At 39.6% G+C, this 13,801-nt stretch overlaps 1 protein-coding gene across 1 annotated transcript in view; it reads right to left on the bottom strand.

The window, feature by feature from the left end:
• CNTN3 (contactin 3) overlaps window positions 1-13,801 on the bottom strand; it is a 310,295-nt gene that overhangs the window by 95,593 nt on the left and 200,901 nt on the right. The window contains exon 6 of the mRNA XM_068557391.1: window positions 1,419-1,622. Within this exon, the coding sequence (XP_068413492.1) occupies window positions 1,419-1,622 (204 nt within the window). The remainder of the gene's footprint in view (window positions 1-1,418; window positions 1,623-13,801) is intronic.

Raw genomic sequence — 13,801 nt, 5'->3', positions numbered from 1 at the left:
GTTAAAACGTTTGTTTGTTTTTTTTTTTTTTTTGCTCTATTTTGAACTAACTCTTCCTTATGATTTGAATTACTCACTAGCTGTCTGGTAGGTACTTTTAGAAGCAGTGCTACCTTGGGCCAAACATGCAACATTAATAAATATGTGGGAACTTTGGATTCCGTGATTCCTAGGTTACAGCTTACAGAGCAGTTCTGAGAAAACCACTAGGCCTTTTACATTATATAAAACGAGAGGCTTTTTAATTCTGTATTCAATTTGGACATTTCTAGTCAAACCGAAATATACAATGTACTATGAGTTCTTAAAATATCCTAAAGAGCAAAAATTATGGGAGGAAATTTACTTAATGGTACCCTGGTAGCATAGACACCAATGTTAAACTTATTAAGTGACTACCAGGAGACAAGAAATGGTAACTTAATAAATGGGAAAGGTCAAATTCAATTATAACTGACTGGAAAGTATTTTGTGGCCATGGCATTGTGCTGTATCAGATACGGTTTTGCATAAGTGGGACAGTTACCCAGGCTTCCAAATCTGCTTTCTCTGAAGTTCATGGGCTCCCTTGAAACAGTCATTGAGGGGCTGAAGAAACACCTATTTTCCTTTTTTACCCTCCAGTTTTATTGAGGTATGACTGACAAATAAACACTGCATGTATTTAGGTTGTACAACGTGATTTTTTTAGGGCATATAATGTGATTATTTCATATATGTACACATTGTGAAATGATTACATCAGTCAAGTTAACACATTTAACACCTCACAATTACTATTTTCAATTTTTTAAATTAAAATTTTTTTCTGCAGTGAGAACACTTAAGATCTACTCTCTAAGCCAATTTCAAGTACACAACACAACGTTACTATATAATCACTACGCTGGTGACGGTAGGGGAATGGGGGAGATGTTGGTCAAAGTGTACAAACTTTCAATTATAAGATGAATAAGTTCTGGGGATCTAATGTACACACTTTTTCTTTTAATTTTCTTTAGAGATGCTTTTTAGACTATGACAAAATATCCAGAGCTTTAATAACCTCAAGCTGGCAAAAGTCAGGACCGGTGACGTCACGGGAACGCAAGGTGAGCCCCAGGCTCAGAGGGCCTCGCGTTTGGCTTAATGACCTATTGCCACCATCTTGAATTTCATCGTAATTTTTGAACAAGTGACTCCTCATTTTCATTCTGCACTGGTCCCTGCAAATTAGGAAGCCAGTCCTGAGTAAGAATTATGTACAGGGACCTATGGTTGATGGAGTCATTTTAGCCATTGTACTCATAAATATGTTTTCTTCTGAAAAAAACAAAATGATAATTCTTCAGGATATACTTTTCACTTTTCCCAATTTGTTTTTTCTTGTATTCGCAACAGCATTTCCACTCAGAATTGCCCCTTGAAACATTTCCTACCGTCAGAACGTAGCACCAAAGGAGTTGGAGAACCCAGCACTCTGGCGTTTGTCACCATGCTAGTCACCACACACGTGTAATTTCCCACATCCAATGGTTCCACCTTGGCTATGTAGAGGTGGCCTGTCTCTTGAGAGACAAATCTCCGACTATCTTCTTCGACAAATGATGGATATTCATTGAAGATCCAAGCATATGATAGTTCTAATAAAATTTTTAGAGAAAAGAAATTCCATCATGAAGGAAAATTTTCCATAGCATGTTAAAAATATCTGAAAGCACCTTTACTGTGAAGCAGTGCTGAGTGTCTTTATTGCAGGTCATGAAGAGAAACGGTTAGGAGACGTGATGCTGTGTTCATTCTGCACTATTATGGAGGTCACTGCTGATTAGCATTCTTGTGGGAGCAATATTATCACTGTCATCATTATCGCTGCTCCAGATACCTCCTAACAAGTATCTCTGGCTTCTGTCTTGCTCCCTTTTAATTTGTATCTCCATACTACATGTCCCATGATCTTTTAAAATTCCCAATCTCATCACGTCAACTCCCGACATAACACTTTCAGCAATTCCTCGGTAGTCTCTGGAATAATGCAAAATTGCTTAACATGAAAATGAGACCCTGCATGGTTAGGCCCCTGCTTATGGCTTTAGCAACTGAGAAGCCCAATACTCTTTCTTGCACCTGGGTTTTCATACATGCTGCTCTCGGAGGCTGCAGTGTCCTTTTTCTCTGTCCAAGGCTTCTTCCCTTTTCAACACCAAACCCCATTCTGTCATAACTTCCAAATGTTTTTCAAAGCTTGGTTCCAACATCACGAATCACCTCCTCAGAGAAGTCTTCCTTAACCCTCGTCCTCTGAGTAAGTGCTTCTATACAGAGCAACTCTATGCTTATACTACTTTAAGTACTTACCACTTTTTATGCAATGATCTATTTACTTATCTGTCCTCCCACCACTCGGTAAACAAATAATGTCAAATTTTATCCTGCCTGCCTTCCCCTCCTAAAATTAGCAAACTGAAACATCCAAGAACATTTAATAGTCCTCAATAAATACTTATTGAGTTAATTAAGTTAAAATTATGCTACTATCTCCTACGTCAGGTCCAATATTAGAGTTTTCCTGAACTTTGGGATCAAGGAAAACTAACTTTCCCCAAAGGAACTGTTGTTTTCCTCCTTTGAGATGAGGACTAAATAATACTATGCTGCTTTGTTCTAGATGTCTATATTTTTTAGAAGCAAGTTGTTATTTAAGTATAGTTATTGTGGTTGGTTTATTTGATTCCTTCTTTCTGTGGCCCTATTTTCTTTTACAATTCCACTAACCTTATGGCACTGGTTCATACTGTAATGCTTTTCCAAGAGAATCTTTAGAAAATATATGTAATCAAAATCAATTTTAATGAATAACAAGTTGAAAAATGTATTTAAGGCATAATTCCAATGGTGAAGGGTCTTTCTGCTTGGTAGAGGGGGACAGTACGTCAGCACAAAAATAACAATGAGATAATGTGTCAGGACTGGGTGAGAGTTACTGTGGGTTTCAAAGGAAGGAGCAGTGACATTCTCAGGACTGAAGAACAGGTCTTAAAGAACAGGTGGACATGAAGGGATAAAAGTGCTCCAGGTGGAGGGAAGAGCATGTGTAAGGGGAACAGGGTAAAGAGCAGTTAAGTACCTGATGGAAATGAAAAATGACTGTCTCTCTTCCACTTTCAAAGCAAATTCTGATGATTCCAAAGGTTAGCAGGTCAACGGCATACTGTGCAGATGTTCGGAAACAATGGTTTGTAATCTCGAACTGATCTTTATGTCATGCTATCATATCAGTAGAGTGTTTCATGAAATTCCACTCAGTCATGTGATAGATCGTGAAATCTAAAGTTGTTTGTTGGATTGTATGAAAAAAAATGTACCTCAAACATACACTCCACAATTGGCTTCCTGCCTACCCTGATGGTGTTTTCTCTTGCACTAGTGCTAAACAAACCACAGAGTTAAAGAATGCTGGTAAGATAGGCTTAATTTGTTCTGGGATGGTTAAAACTGACAGCTGTAAAAGCAAATAAACCTTTAGGCTCTTCCCTTGGCTCTAAGTATCCAGTCCCATCCCAACATTCCCCAAGCCCCCATAACCTCACCTTGCTTTAAAGGAAGCAAAGCAATCTTATTCTGCTTTCCAAAGTGTTCTGTTTATGAAGTGACTATGACTGTACCTCTCCCTTTAATCCAGGGGGAGCAAAACATCTGCTGCTCCCTAACATAATAGACCTTAGCTGGGTACTAGAATAAGTCAATCTTATTAAACTAGTTTATACTAAAGTGAGAATGGCTGATGGAAAAAAACTGATTCAGAAATCCTAAAATCTAATAAATTCATGAAAGAAAATATTATACAGCAAGAAGAATGTATGAACAACAGCTACATGCAACAACTTGGAATAAATACTACCTATGTAATTTTGACTGAAAATGTTCGATACCAAATAAAACAAGACTGCATTTGTAGTATTTCTTTTAATCCCAAATTAAAATTGATACTACTTAAATACTGTACTATTATTACATTGTTAAAGAAATATTGTGGCAGCTTTGCCTACAGGACCTAGTAATGACTGTTAAGAGAAGTAATGGAAGGATATCAAAATTAAAATCATTTTAAGGCTGCTCCCAAAATGAGCATGAAGAAGTGCATGTGTAAGAATCACAGAGTGGACTGTGGTAGACACGGAAGGGTCCCAAGTAGGTCTCACTTGAGAAGAACCGACTGCATGGCACACAGTTAACTGATGGCCTCCAGCCACTGGTGCATGAGAGCTGTGGCTGCACTTCCCCAGGTTGCTACCTGCTAATAGGGGCTCCCTGGGGGTGTTAATGCTGGCACTCCTGCAGGATTCCTCACAAGGGCAACTACGGCTTGAGGACTCCCCATCAGAAGGGCCACAATATTTTCAGAACTGAGCTGTGCTCTGGCATTCTTCCTGCCCAAGTTTTCCTCCCCTCTCTGTTCAAAGCTATCAGACCTGAATCTCAGTCTGAGTCTCCCGCTACCCATTTCTGCTCGCTCCCCCCTTATCCTTCACAGGCACTTCCTCAGGTCTTTTTTTTTTTTTAATGTCTGATTCTCTGATGCCATCTTGCAGTCTCCTTCTTAGGGGACCTGAACTGACATGGTGTTGCTGAAATTGAGTGACACACTCGCCTGGGTATTAAAAATTGCCCCTCCCCTTGGAGGAAATGTCTGTTTTCACTGACTGCCTTTCAGATAACTGTCCCTCTCCCCATGTTGCATCAAGATAGTCCCCTCACCTCATCCCCCAAGCTCTTCAAATATACAAACCAATCCCTGGTTGATTCTTAGTACCTGCCCTCCAGACAAGCCCAGACAAGTCAGCATCCCAGAGTCAGTGTAAGCCTATCCTGAGACCACCACCCAATCCCCCCACCCCAACAAGCAGAGAAGGAAAAATTCCACCATTTACAGAAAGCTCATCTTTCTGGGCTAAGTTACTGAGAAGAAGCCTTAAACCATTGGCTTACAATGGCCTACCTATTGGAATATGATGTAACTAGAATAATACAATGGTCTTCCTCCACTACTTCTTCCAAACACATCCTCAGAAAAGCAAGAAAAAAAAAAAAAGATCTTTAACTAACAACACAAAAAACTACCTCTAAGGTTTTGAGTGGAATAAGCAGAAGAAACAGGAAAATTAGGAAGAAAAACCACTCTGGGGATGGAAAAGGTTGTACTGAAAACAGATTTTGAGACTCAGGCAGGTAACCTAGAAGTAAATGCCCAGTACGTGGGTAGAGATGTTGTAACTACAACTTTAAGAGAGAGCCTGGGCCTAATAATCGTAGGCAGAACAGTGGCCCCCAGAAGTCTACATCCTAATCCCTAAAGTCTGAACATGTTACCCGGTGAGGCAGAAGGGACTCTGAAGATCTGATTAAATTAAGGATGTTGAGATGGGAAGATTATTCTGGATTATTTGGGTGGGCCCAATGTCACCATAAGGGTCCTTATAAGAGGGAAGTCACTGAAAGGACATGTAATGCCAGAAGCAGAAGTTGTAGTCAGAGAAAGATATTTCAAGATGCTAAACTCTTGGTTTGAAAATGAAGGAAGGGGCCGTAAGTCCAGGAATGTAGTTGGCTTATAGAAGCTGGAAAAGGCAAGAAAACAGATTTTCCCCTTGAGCCTCCAGAAAGACAGCAGACCCACCAACATCTTGATTTTCCGTCAAGTGAAACTGGTTTCGGACTTTGGACCTTCAGAACTATGAAAGAATAAATTTGTGTGTTTTAAGCTACTAAATTCATGGTAATGCATTACAGCAGCAATAGGGAAATAATATACATGGCAAAGGGAGTCTGCAGATGTGATCAAGTTGAGAATCTTGAAATGGATCTGGGAGGGCAAAAATGTAATCACAAAGGTCCTTATGAGGAAAGAACAGAGACCGGAGGGTCAGAACTATGACTAAGAAAGCAGAGAACAGAGTGATGGGATTGCTGGCTGGGGGCCAAGATTGCCAAGGAATGCGGGCAGCCTCTAGAAGCTGCAAAAGTAAGGGAACAAAGCCCTTGATTTTAGCCCAGTGAGACTTGTGTTGGACTTGAAGGGGAGCAGAATATACCACCCCAAAATATGCCTCTTTGGCATGAAGATCATTTTAAGTTGATTATTTTTAAGAAGGAGCCGACAGAAAAAGCTCTGAAAACTTGAGTACAAGTTACACTTTTTAAAGAGACGTTTACATTTAAAAGGGGAATCTCTGTTTGTAAGGATGCCTCTCTCCCTGTACCAGGAAGAAAAGGATGACTAAACTCTTCTCAATGGAGAAGACAAGAACTTAAATCTGCATAATCACCTTACCCTTGTTTACTGTACTTTTCCTGACCACCTCCCATAACAGGCCTCCTCCTCCCACACCCCAACATTTTCTTTTCTTTTATATTTAAGGTGGTGGCTTGCGCCATTTCAGTTATCCTGGGTAACTCCTATGTATATATGAGAGACACACACACACACTACATATATAAAAAATACATATATATATACATAGAGAGAGAGAGAGAGAGAGAGAGAGAGCGAGCTTGGAAGGGTAGAGGGAAAATTATTTTTCCTCCTCCACAGGCTTCTGACCTGCAGGACTATAAGATAATAAACCTGTGGCGTTTTGAGCCTCAGATTCGTGGTAATTTGTTGCAGTGGCAACAGGAAACGAATACAAATGATGATGACACCTAACAATGAAGTGTTCACTATGTGTCAGGTACTAAGTGCTGTAGACACAATTTTCAAAGAAAAGCAAACAACCAAGGACAAAAAAGTGGAGAAAGCCTAAGCTCCTAATGCCTAAGGAAGAATTAGATTTTACATAATCTGTTTATAAAATCAATACAATTAGGGAGGGGTAATTCCAAAAGTGGTATCAAACTAGGATAACCTGAAAGCAAATGAATTAGTGATTGATCGTTCTGTACAAAGATTCAGACCCTTAAAGACTTATGGAAAGAAATCAAACCTGTATTTAATATGGCATACACTGTCATGAAAGGTACACAGAATTCTGTAGCACTGACCTACCTTTCTTTATAGATTTTCTCATTGAGATGGAACGAAATATAACTTTTATGTCTTAGAGTGAAGAGAGGGAAGATCTGCACTATTTCATTTATTGCTTGCATGTCTTTGTTGAAATATATATGGCATCGCTCTGACTGAAAACATTAGAAAATTATGTGATTTACTGTGTACTGAATAAAGTAAAAAATACCTGCCGTAATACTCTCAGAGTTTATTCACCATAAAAATCTGCATTTGCAATAAATGTTAATTGTATACTGCAAAGTAAAATATATATCAAATCAGCATTCTTTGGAGACTTTTCAACATCATTTTATGCATGATGATAAATAAAAAGCTATAATAAAAATGATAATTTTATATACTCAAACAAGCTAGGCTTTACAAAACCCTTCCCAACCTCCTGTGTGTAATGTGCATAAGCACATTGTCCCAAAACTTCCTGGCTGCTGGGCGTTCTATTAACAATGCTACGTGAACATTGGGAATGTGAAATATTTTTTATTAGAGGACAAAGAGGTTTTACCAATCAAAGCCATAAATTAACAAAATGGAGCACTGAAACTCTGCTTTCTAAAAAGTAATATTTGATGGAGGACATCACTCCTCCAATCACATTCCTTCCTGCGTCACTTAAGTGTAAGGCCAGTCAATTTAACATGAAATATGTCACCTTAGTGTTTACCTGGAGATACATTAATACACATACTACTGACATTGAAGGGTTTATTTCTAGTTCCATTATAAAATTCTATTATGAGGGATATCTAATCCTTTGTATAGGCATTTTCTAGAAGAAATTCTGTCAAATAAAATTGCAGTTGGGCAAATTTGTGCAAGTAACTTTGGCAATCTTCTGCAGTGCCAAGTGGGAAGTCTGACCTGCTTTTTAAATATTTAAACATATTCAAGTATGTTTAAATAAAACATATTTAAAAGGGTCTGAGAGCTTGCTTGATGTCACTCAAGATTTTTATCTTGCTTTTAACTGATTCATACAAGTTGGGAAGGAAATTTTGCTAGAGAGCTTACACATGACACCACATTGATGGAGGGTCTGGGACACACTCAACAATCTAAAATGTAGAAAACTGAAGACAATTTAAGTTTCAAAGAAGAACAGATCAATGGTTAGGAATGAAAAGTCTGCACCTCGAAGCAGAAGGCATCTATCACCACTTCTATCATTTCAGTGTCTTGTCTTTCAAAAGCTTTTTTGTAAATTGTTGCTTTGGTGACAATATTATTTATATAGGTTTCCTTGTTTAGCCCATAAATGTCTGCCTAAATCCATTCTGATTCAGAGTACTAACAAGCCTGGCTTGTGAAGGTCCTAAGATTAGGAGAACAATGATCAGGGAGGGAAAACACTAAAGGTGACATTTCTTTCCTCCTTTCATACTTGGGGGACCATGGGTCAGCAAGGAATGACTAGGAGGTCAAGCCCAGACTGCTGCCTGCTTTGTAAACTACATCTTTTGGAACAAACTCACGCCCATTCAATGGCTATTGTCTAGGGCTGCTTTCAGGCTGTAAGAGTAGAGTGAGTAGCTTCCACAAAGACTACATGGCCCATGAAGCTTAAAAGATTTATCTGATCTTTTAAGAAAAAGTTTGTTGACTCCTGTTCTAGGTTAATATTATCTCTAGACCAAATTATGAGTTTGGCAATCTTTTAAGATCTCTTGTCTTAATTATTTTTACTCCTCTCTTCTTTACAGGGCTGTCATGTTGTCCTACCTTTGTGAAAAAATATTTCACAAAGGTCATGCGAGACCATTAGCCTCTTGTACTCCACATTTCTTTGTTTCTCTCTCTTGCTTTAGTCGCTACCACTAGGGACTACATACCAGCCATTGCATTGTGTAATAGAAGCTTCCAAGAAATAATGCAGCCCTGTGACCACCACTTCTAGTTCTACTATTTTCTTTTAGGAATGGGGAGTATTTTCAGTGGGTACCTGCATCTTCCATCACATTCTGACTGCACTAGGCACTGACATCCTTGTCTTCATTTTTAGGCTTCTGCCAGGGAAGCTCCTCTCCTAACGAGTGCCTTCATCTCTCTCCTGGTACCTTGGCTGCTAAAACTGATACGGTGCCAAAGTGAAGCTCTTTCTTCCGTATTTGTTGAGGCAAAAATGTGTGGTGCCTTCTAGAGGCCATTTGTATTTTTGCTTGTATATACACAGTCTTCCTTTTTCTCAGGAAGAACATGTATTTATTTATTTATCCAGTGAACCTCCTCTCTCTCATCCTTAGTTCAAGTTGTTTTGCTGGGACTGTCTCCTTGCTGCGAGGAAATTTCAAGATGAGGAAATACAAGTGGGAGCTAAGTACAATGACACTCAATACCTGATGCCTAGCAATGATTTGGGGTTAATGCGGAGACGGACTAGCCAAAACATCGGCAAGCCATTTAACGACATACTTCCTTAGCGAGGGTGCTAAAGAAGCAAGGCATGGCTACAGAAAGTGGTTCAGACACTCCTTAGAGAAGATGAGGTCTAATAAGGACAGGATGGAGTTACCGTGATGCTTTATAAAAACATGACAAGACCTTCATGCCACAGACCCAAACTGCAATTACTTATTCCCCAGCTCGTATGAGGACTTGCTGGTATCGTGCTGACACTCAATTCAGGAAGAGCGCCCCAAAATGGCAGAGTCGGAACTTAAGGTAGAAGAGACTTTGGGAATATAATGCATTTCTTCTGGGCTTCCTCATTTTTATTATTAAAATGTACCTTGAGGGCTTCCCTGGTGGCGCAGTGGTTGAGAATCTGCCTGCCAATGCAGGGGACACGGGTTCGAGCCCTGGTCTGGGAAGATCCCACATGCCACGGAGCGACTAAGCCCGTGTGCCACAACTACTGAGCCTGCGCGTCTGGAGCCTGCGCTCCGCAACAAGAGAGGCCGCGACAGTGAGAGGCCCGCGCACCGCGATGAAGAGTGGCCCCCGCTCGCCGCAACTGGAGAAAGCCCGCGCACAGAAACGAAGACCCAACACAGCCAAAAATAAATATAAATAAATAAATAAATTTATTTTTTTTTAAAAAATGTACCTTTCCAGAGGAGTTCAGAGACCCTGAAAATGTTAGAAAGCGATTTTAAGATTAGCTCTAAACCCAAATGTTGCCAACACTAGAAGCTTCGCTGCCACCACCTGCTTGTGCAGCTAAAAGAAAATGCTTTGTAATAAACACATTTTGGCACACTGCTACGCTTGATACAATGTGCACTTTGGTGCACACATCTTAAATATATGACAAATCCTTCTGGCCAGGTTTGCACTTGCTTCATCACTTATACTGAATAATGGACATTTTTTTATGACTTCAGTGACAGTAAATAACATTTTCTTTTTAAGTGCAGTCCAGGAGAAGGTAAAGAGTCCTACAGCTCATGGGAGTGCTAATTGGAGCCAACTATAATTTGATTGACCTGCCTTGCTTATTAAAATGATATGCAAAATTTACACTGCCCTTGCAAAATGGAAATTTTCTTCAGTACAAGCTAACTACAAGAAGCCCACCCTTTAATGAATCCAAAGGTGGTGCTTCTGGGTTATAATTCGCACATCAACTCTCAGAAGCTAATTCCAGAGAGGGATTTCACTGGGTTGCAAATACTACACAAGAAGTCTACGGAGGGGGAAACATGTGCAATAAAATAAATGAAATAATTAAGGGCTAGCGAATAAAGGGGCAGCACCACAATAACTCTGTCCATTCCTCATCAGGTCTCATTTTCTTTTATGAAAATTAAAATGATTTCCTTAAGGAATGTCACGGGGACTTGATATTTCCCTTCTTGCCATGTGGGTGATTTTTTAAAGCAGAATAAACGTTCATTTTCACTGGTAAACAGAAATGAAGTTATTAGCAGAAGATAAAGGCATTCCGCCAAGTTACAGGCGTCTTCCAACTGAGGACGACAAATGAGTCCTCAGGAAGCTGGAGAAATTAATGCTTCTCCTTCCCTCCCTGTCCAGCCTCCAGTGACACACAGAAACACACACTCAAACCCACACTCTGTCATACACACACACACAAAGTAGTACTACTACTTAACTATTAGTAACATATCAAACTGCTCATCAAAATAGGGTTAAATACCCTTTAAAAATGTATTTTAAAATGGATCTCCACCCTTCCTGATCTAGCTTTTCTGAATAACACATTTTAGAAAGTGGTGGTTCCATTATAAATTATACTACTAAAATAGTCCTAAGTCACCTGATTAAAAAAACAAATCAAATAAATCAAACCAAAATCAAATGAATCCAAATCAAATAAATATTTGATTATGGAAGGATGTGCAATTATGCCTGAATAACTGAAATAAACACGGTAACAAAAAACAAGGCCCAAAGGAATCAATCACCAAAAGTAATTCCCTTCCTTCAAATCTGTAGGGCTCTATAAATGCCAATTTCTTTAGGCACTAAGGGATATGCACTGGAGATTTCACAGCCGCCTCAGGTTCAAGTCAAATATAGATAGTAGTTTGCAGGCTTTCAGAAAAGTGATAGATGACAAAGTCAGAAAAACAGCTTTTAGACCACTTCACGTTTCCCTGCCTGCTATGCTAAATAACACGTGTATAAAGGCATACATCGCTTTACTGAGTTTCACTTTATTTTGCTTCACAGATATCCTATTTTTTCCAAATTGAAAGTTTGTGGCAACCCTGTGTTACGTGAGTCTGTTGGGGCCATTTTTCTAATAGCATTTCCTCACTTCCTGTCTCTGTGTCACATTTTGGTAATTCTTGAAATATTTCAAACTTTTCATTATTATTATAGTTATTATGGGGAACTGTGATCACTGATCTTTGATGTTACTACTCTAAGTGTTTAGGGCATCCACATAAGACAGCAAGCTACTGGGGCCCAGGGCAGGCCACCCCAAAATATGCCTCAATGGCATACTGATTACTTTGAATTACATTAAATGGCCAATGCAAGAGGTACACTCTGAGCCTCTTTTCTATCTCCCTGAAAGCAGGAAATACATTTCTCATGTGAAAGGTACATTCCCTGTATCTAGAGGTAGAAGGACGCCCTTATCACCAGAGACAGGAATCCTGGGCCAAGAAGCCTGTATAAACAAACCTTGTTACTTTGTTATTTTACTACCCCAAGCCCACACTTTAAGTTCTTCACTAATGAAGAACCCAAAGCATAAGTTTCTTTGCCCTGTCAATTCTTCTCAAATTTACTGTTTCTTTTTCCAAAAATTATAACAGCTGCTTGTTTTGGCCACTTCTTAGGTCCCATTTCTATGCGACCTTTGCGCACACGAATTAAAATGTGTTTCTTTTCCTCTTGTTATTCTATCTTGTGTCAATTTTATTATTAGTGCAGCCACAAGAACTTACGAAGAGTAGAGGAGGGAAATTTCCCCTACCAATCGGTGCTCTGACTGCACCACCACCCGCCCACCCCGCCATTCGCCCGTCTCTCTCCCTCTCCTCAGGCCTCCTTCTTTCCTGAGACACAACAGTATTGAAATTAGGCTAATGAAGAACCCTACAACGGACAAATATTCAAGGAAAAGGAAGAGTCACATGTCTTTCACTCTAAATCAAAAGGTAGAAATGATTAAGCTTAGAGGAAGGCACATGGAAAGGTGAGACAGGCAGAAGCTAGGCTTCTTGCACCGGTTAGGAAGTTGTGAAGGCAAAGAAACAGTTCTTGAAGGAAATTATCAGTGCCAGTCCATTGAATACATGGATGATAAAAAGCCAGAGAGCCTCACTGCTGATATGGAGAACGTTTTTGTGGTCTGGATAGATCAAACTAGCCACAATATTCCCTTACGCCAAAGCCTAACCCAGAGCAAGCCTCTAATTTCTCTTATATTCTATGAAGGCTGAGGGAGGTGAGGAAGCTGCAAAAGAAAAGTTTGAAGCTAAAAGAGCTTATTTCAGGAGGTTTAAGGAAAGAAGTCGTCTCGGAAACATAAAAGTGCAAAGTGAAGCAGCAAGGGCTGATGTAGAAGCTACAGCAAGTTATCCAGGGGATTTAGCTAAGATAATAATTTAAAGTGGCTACACTAAACAACAGATTTTCAATGTAGATGAAACAGCCTTATGTTAGAAAAAGATGCCACCTAGGACTTTTACGGTCAGAGAAGAGAAGTCAATGCCTGACTTCAAATCTTCAAAGGACAGGCTGGCTCTCTTGTTAGGGGCTAATGCAGCTGGTGACTTTAGGTTGAAGCCAATGATCAGTTACCATTCTGAAGATCCTAGGGCTTAAGAATTATGCTCAATCTACTGTGCCTGTGCTCTACAAAGGGAACAACAAAGCCTAGATGATGGCACATCTGTTTACAACAGGGTTGACTGAATACCTTAAGCCCACTGTTGAGACCGACTGCTCAGAAACAAAGACTCCTTTCAAAATATTACTGCTCCTTCACAATGCACCCAAGAGCTCTGATGGAGATGTACAATGAGATTCATGTTGTTTTCATGCCTGCTAACCCAACGTCCATTCTGCAGCCCACGGATCGAGGAGTAATTTCAACTTTCAAGTATTATTATTTCAGAAATACATTTTGCAAGGCCAAAGATGTCATAATAGTGATTCCTCTGATGGATCTGGGCAAAGTCCATTGAAAACCTTCTGGAAAGAATTCACCATTTTAGATGCCATTAAGAAGATTCATGACTCATGAGAAGAGGTCAACATATCAACATAAACGGGAGTTTGGAAGAAGTGGATTCCTACCCTCATGAATGACTTTGAGGGATTCAAGAGTTCAGTGAG

The sequence above is a fragment of the Eschrichtius robustus genome, chromosome 12 (assembly GCF_028021215.1).
Source record: "Eschrichtius robustus isolate mEscRob2 chromosome 12, mEscRob2.pri, whole genome shotgun sequence".
Taxonomy (NCBI): Eukaryota; Metazoa; Chordata; class Mammalia; order Artiodactyla; family Eschrichtiidae; genus Eschrichtius; species Eschrichtius robustus.
The sequence above is the reverse complement of the archived record's forward strand: the minus strand, read 5'-3'. Positions and strand labels throughout refer to the sequence as shown.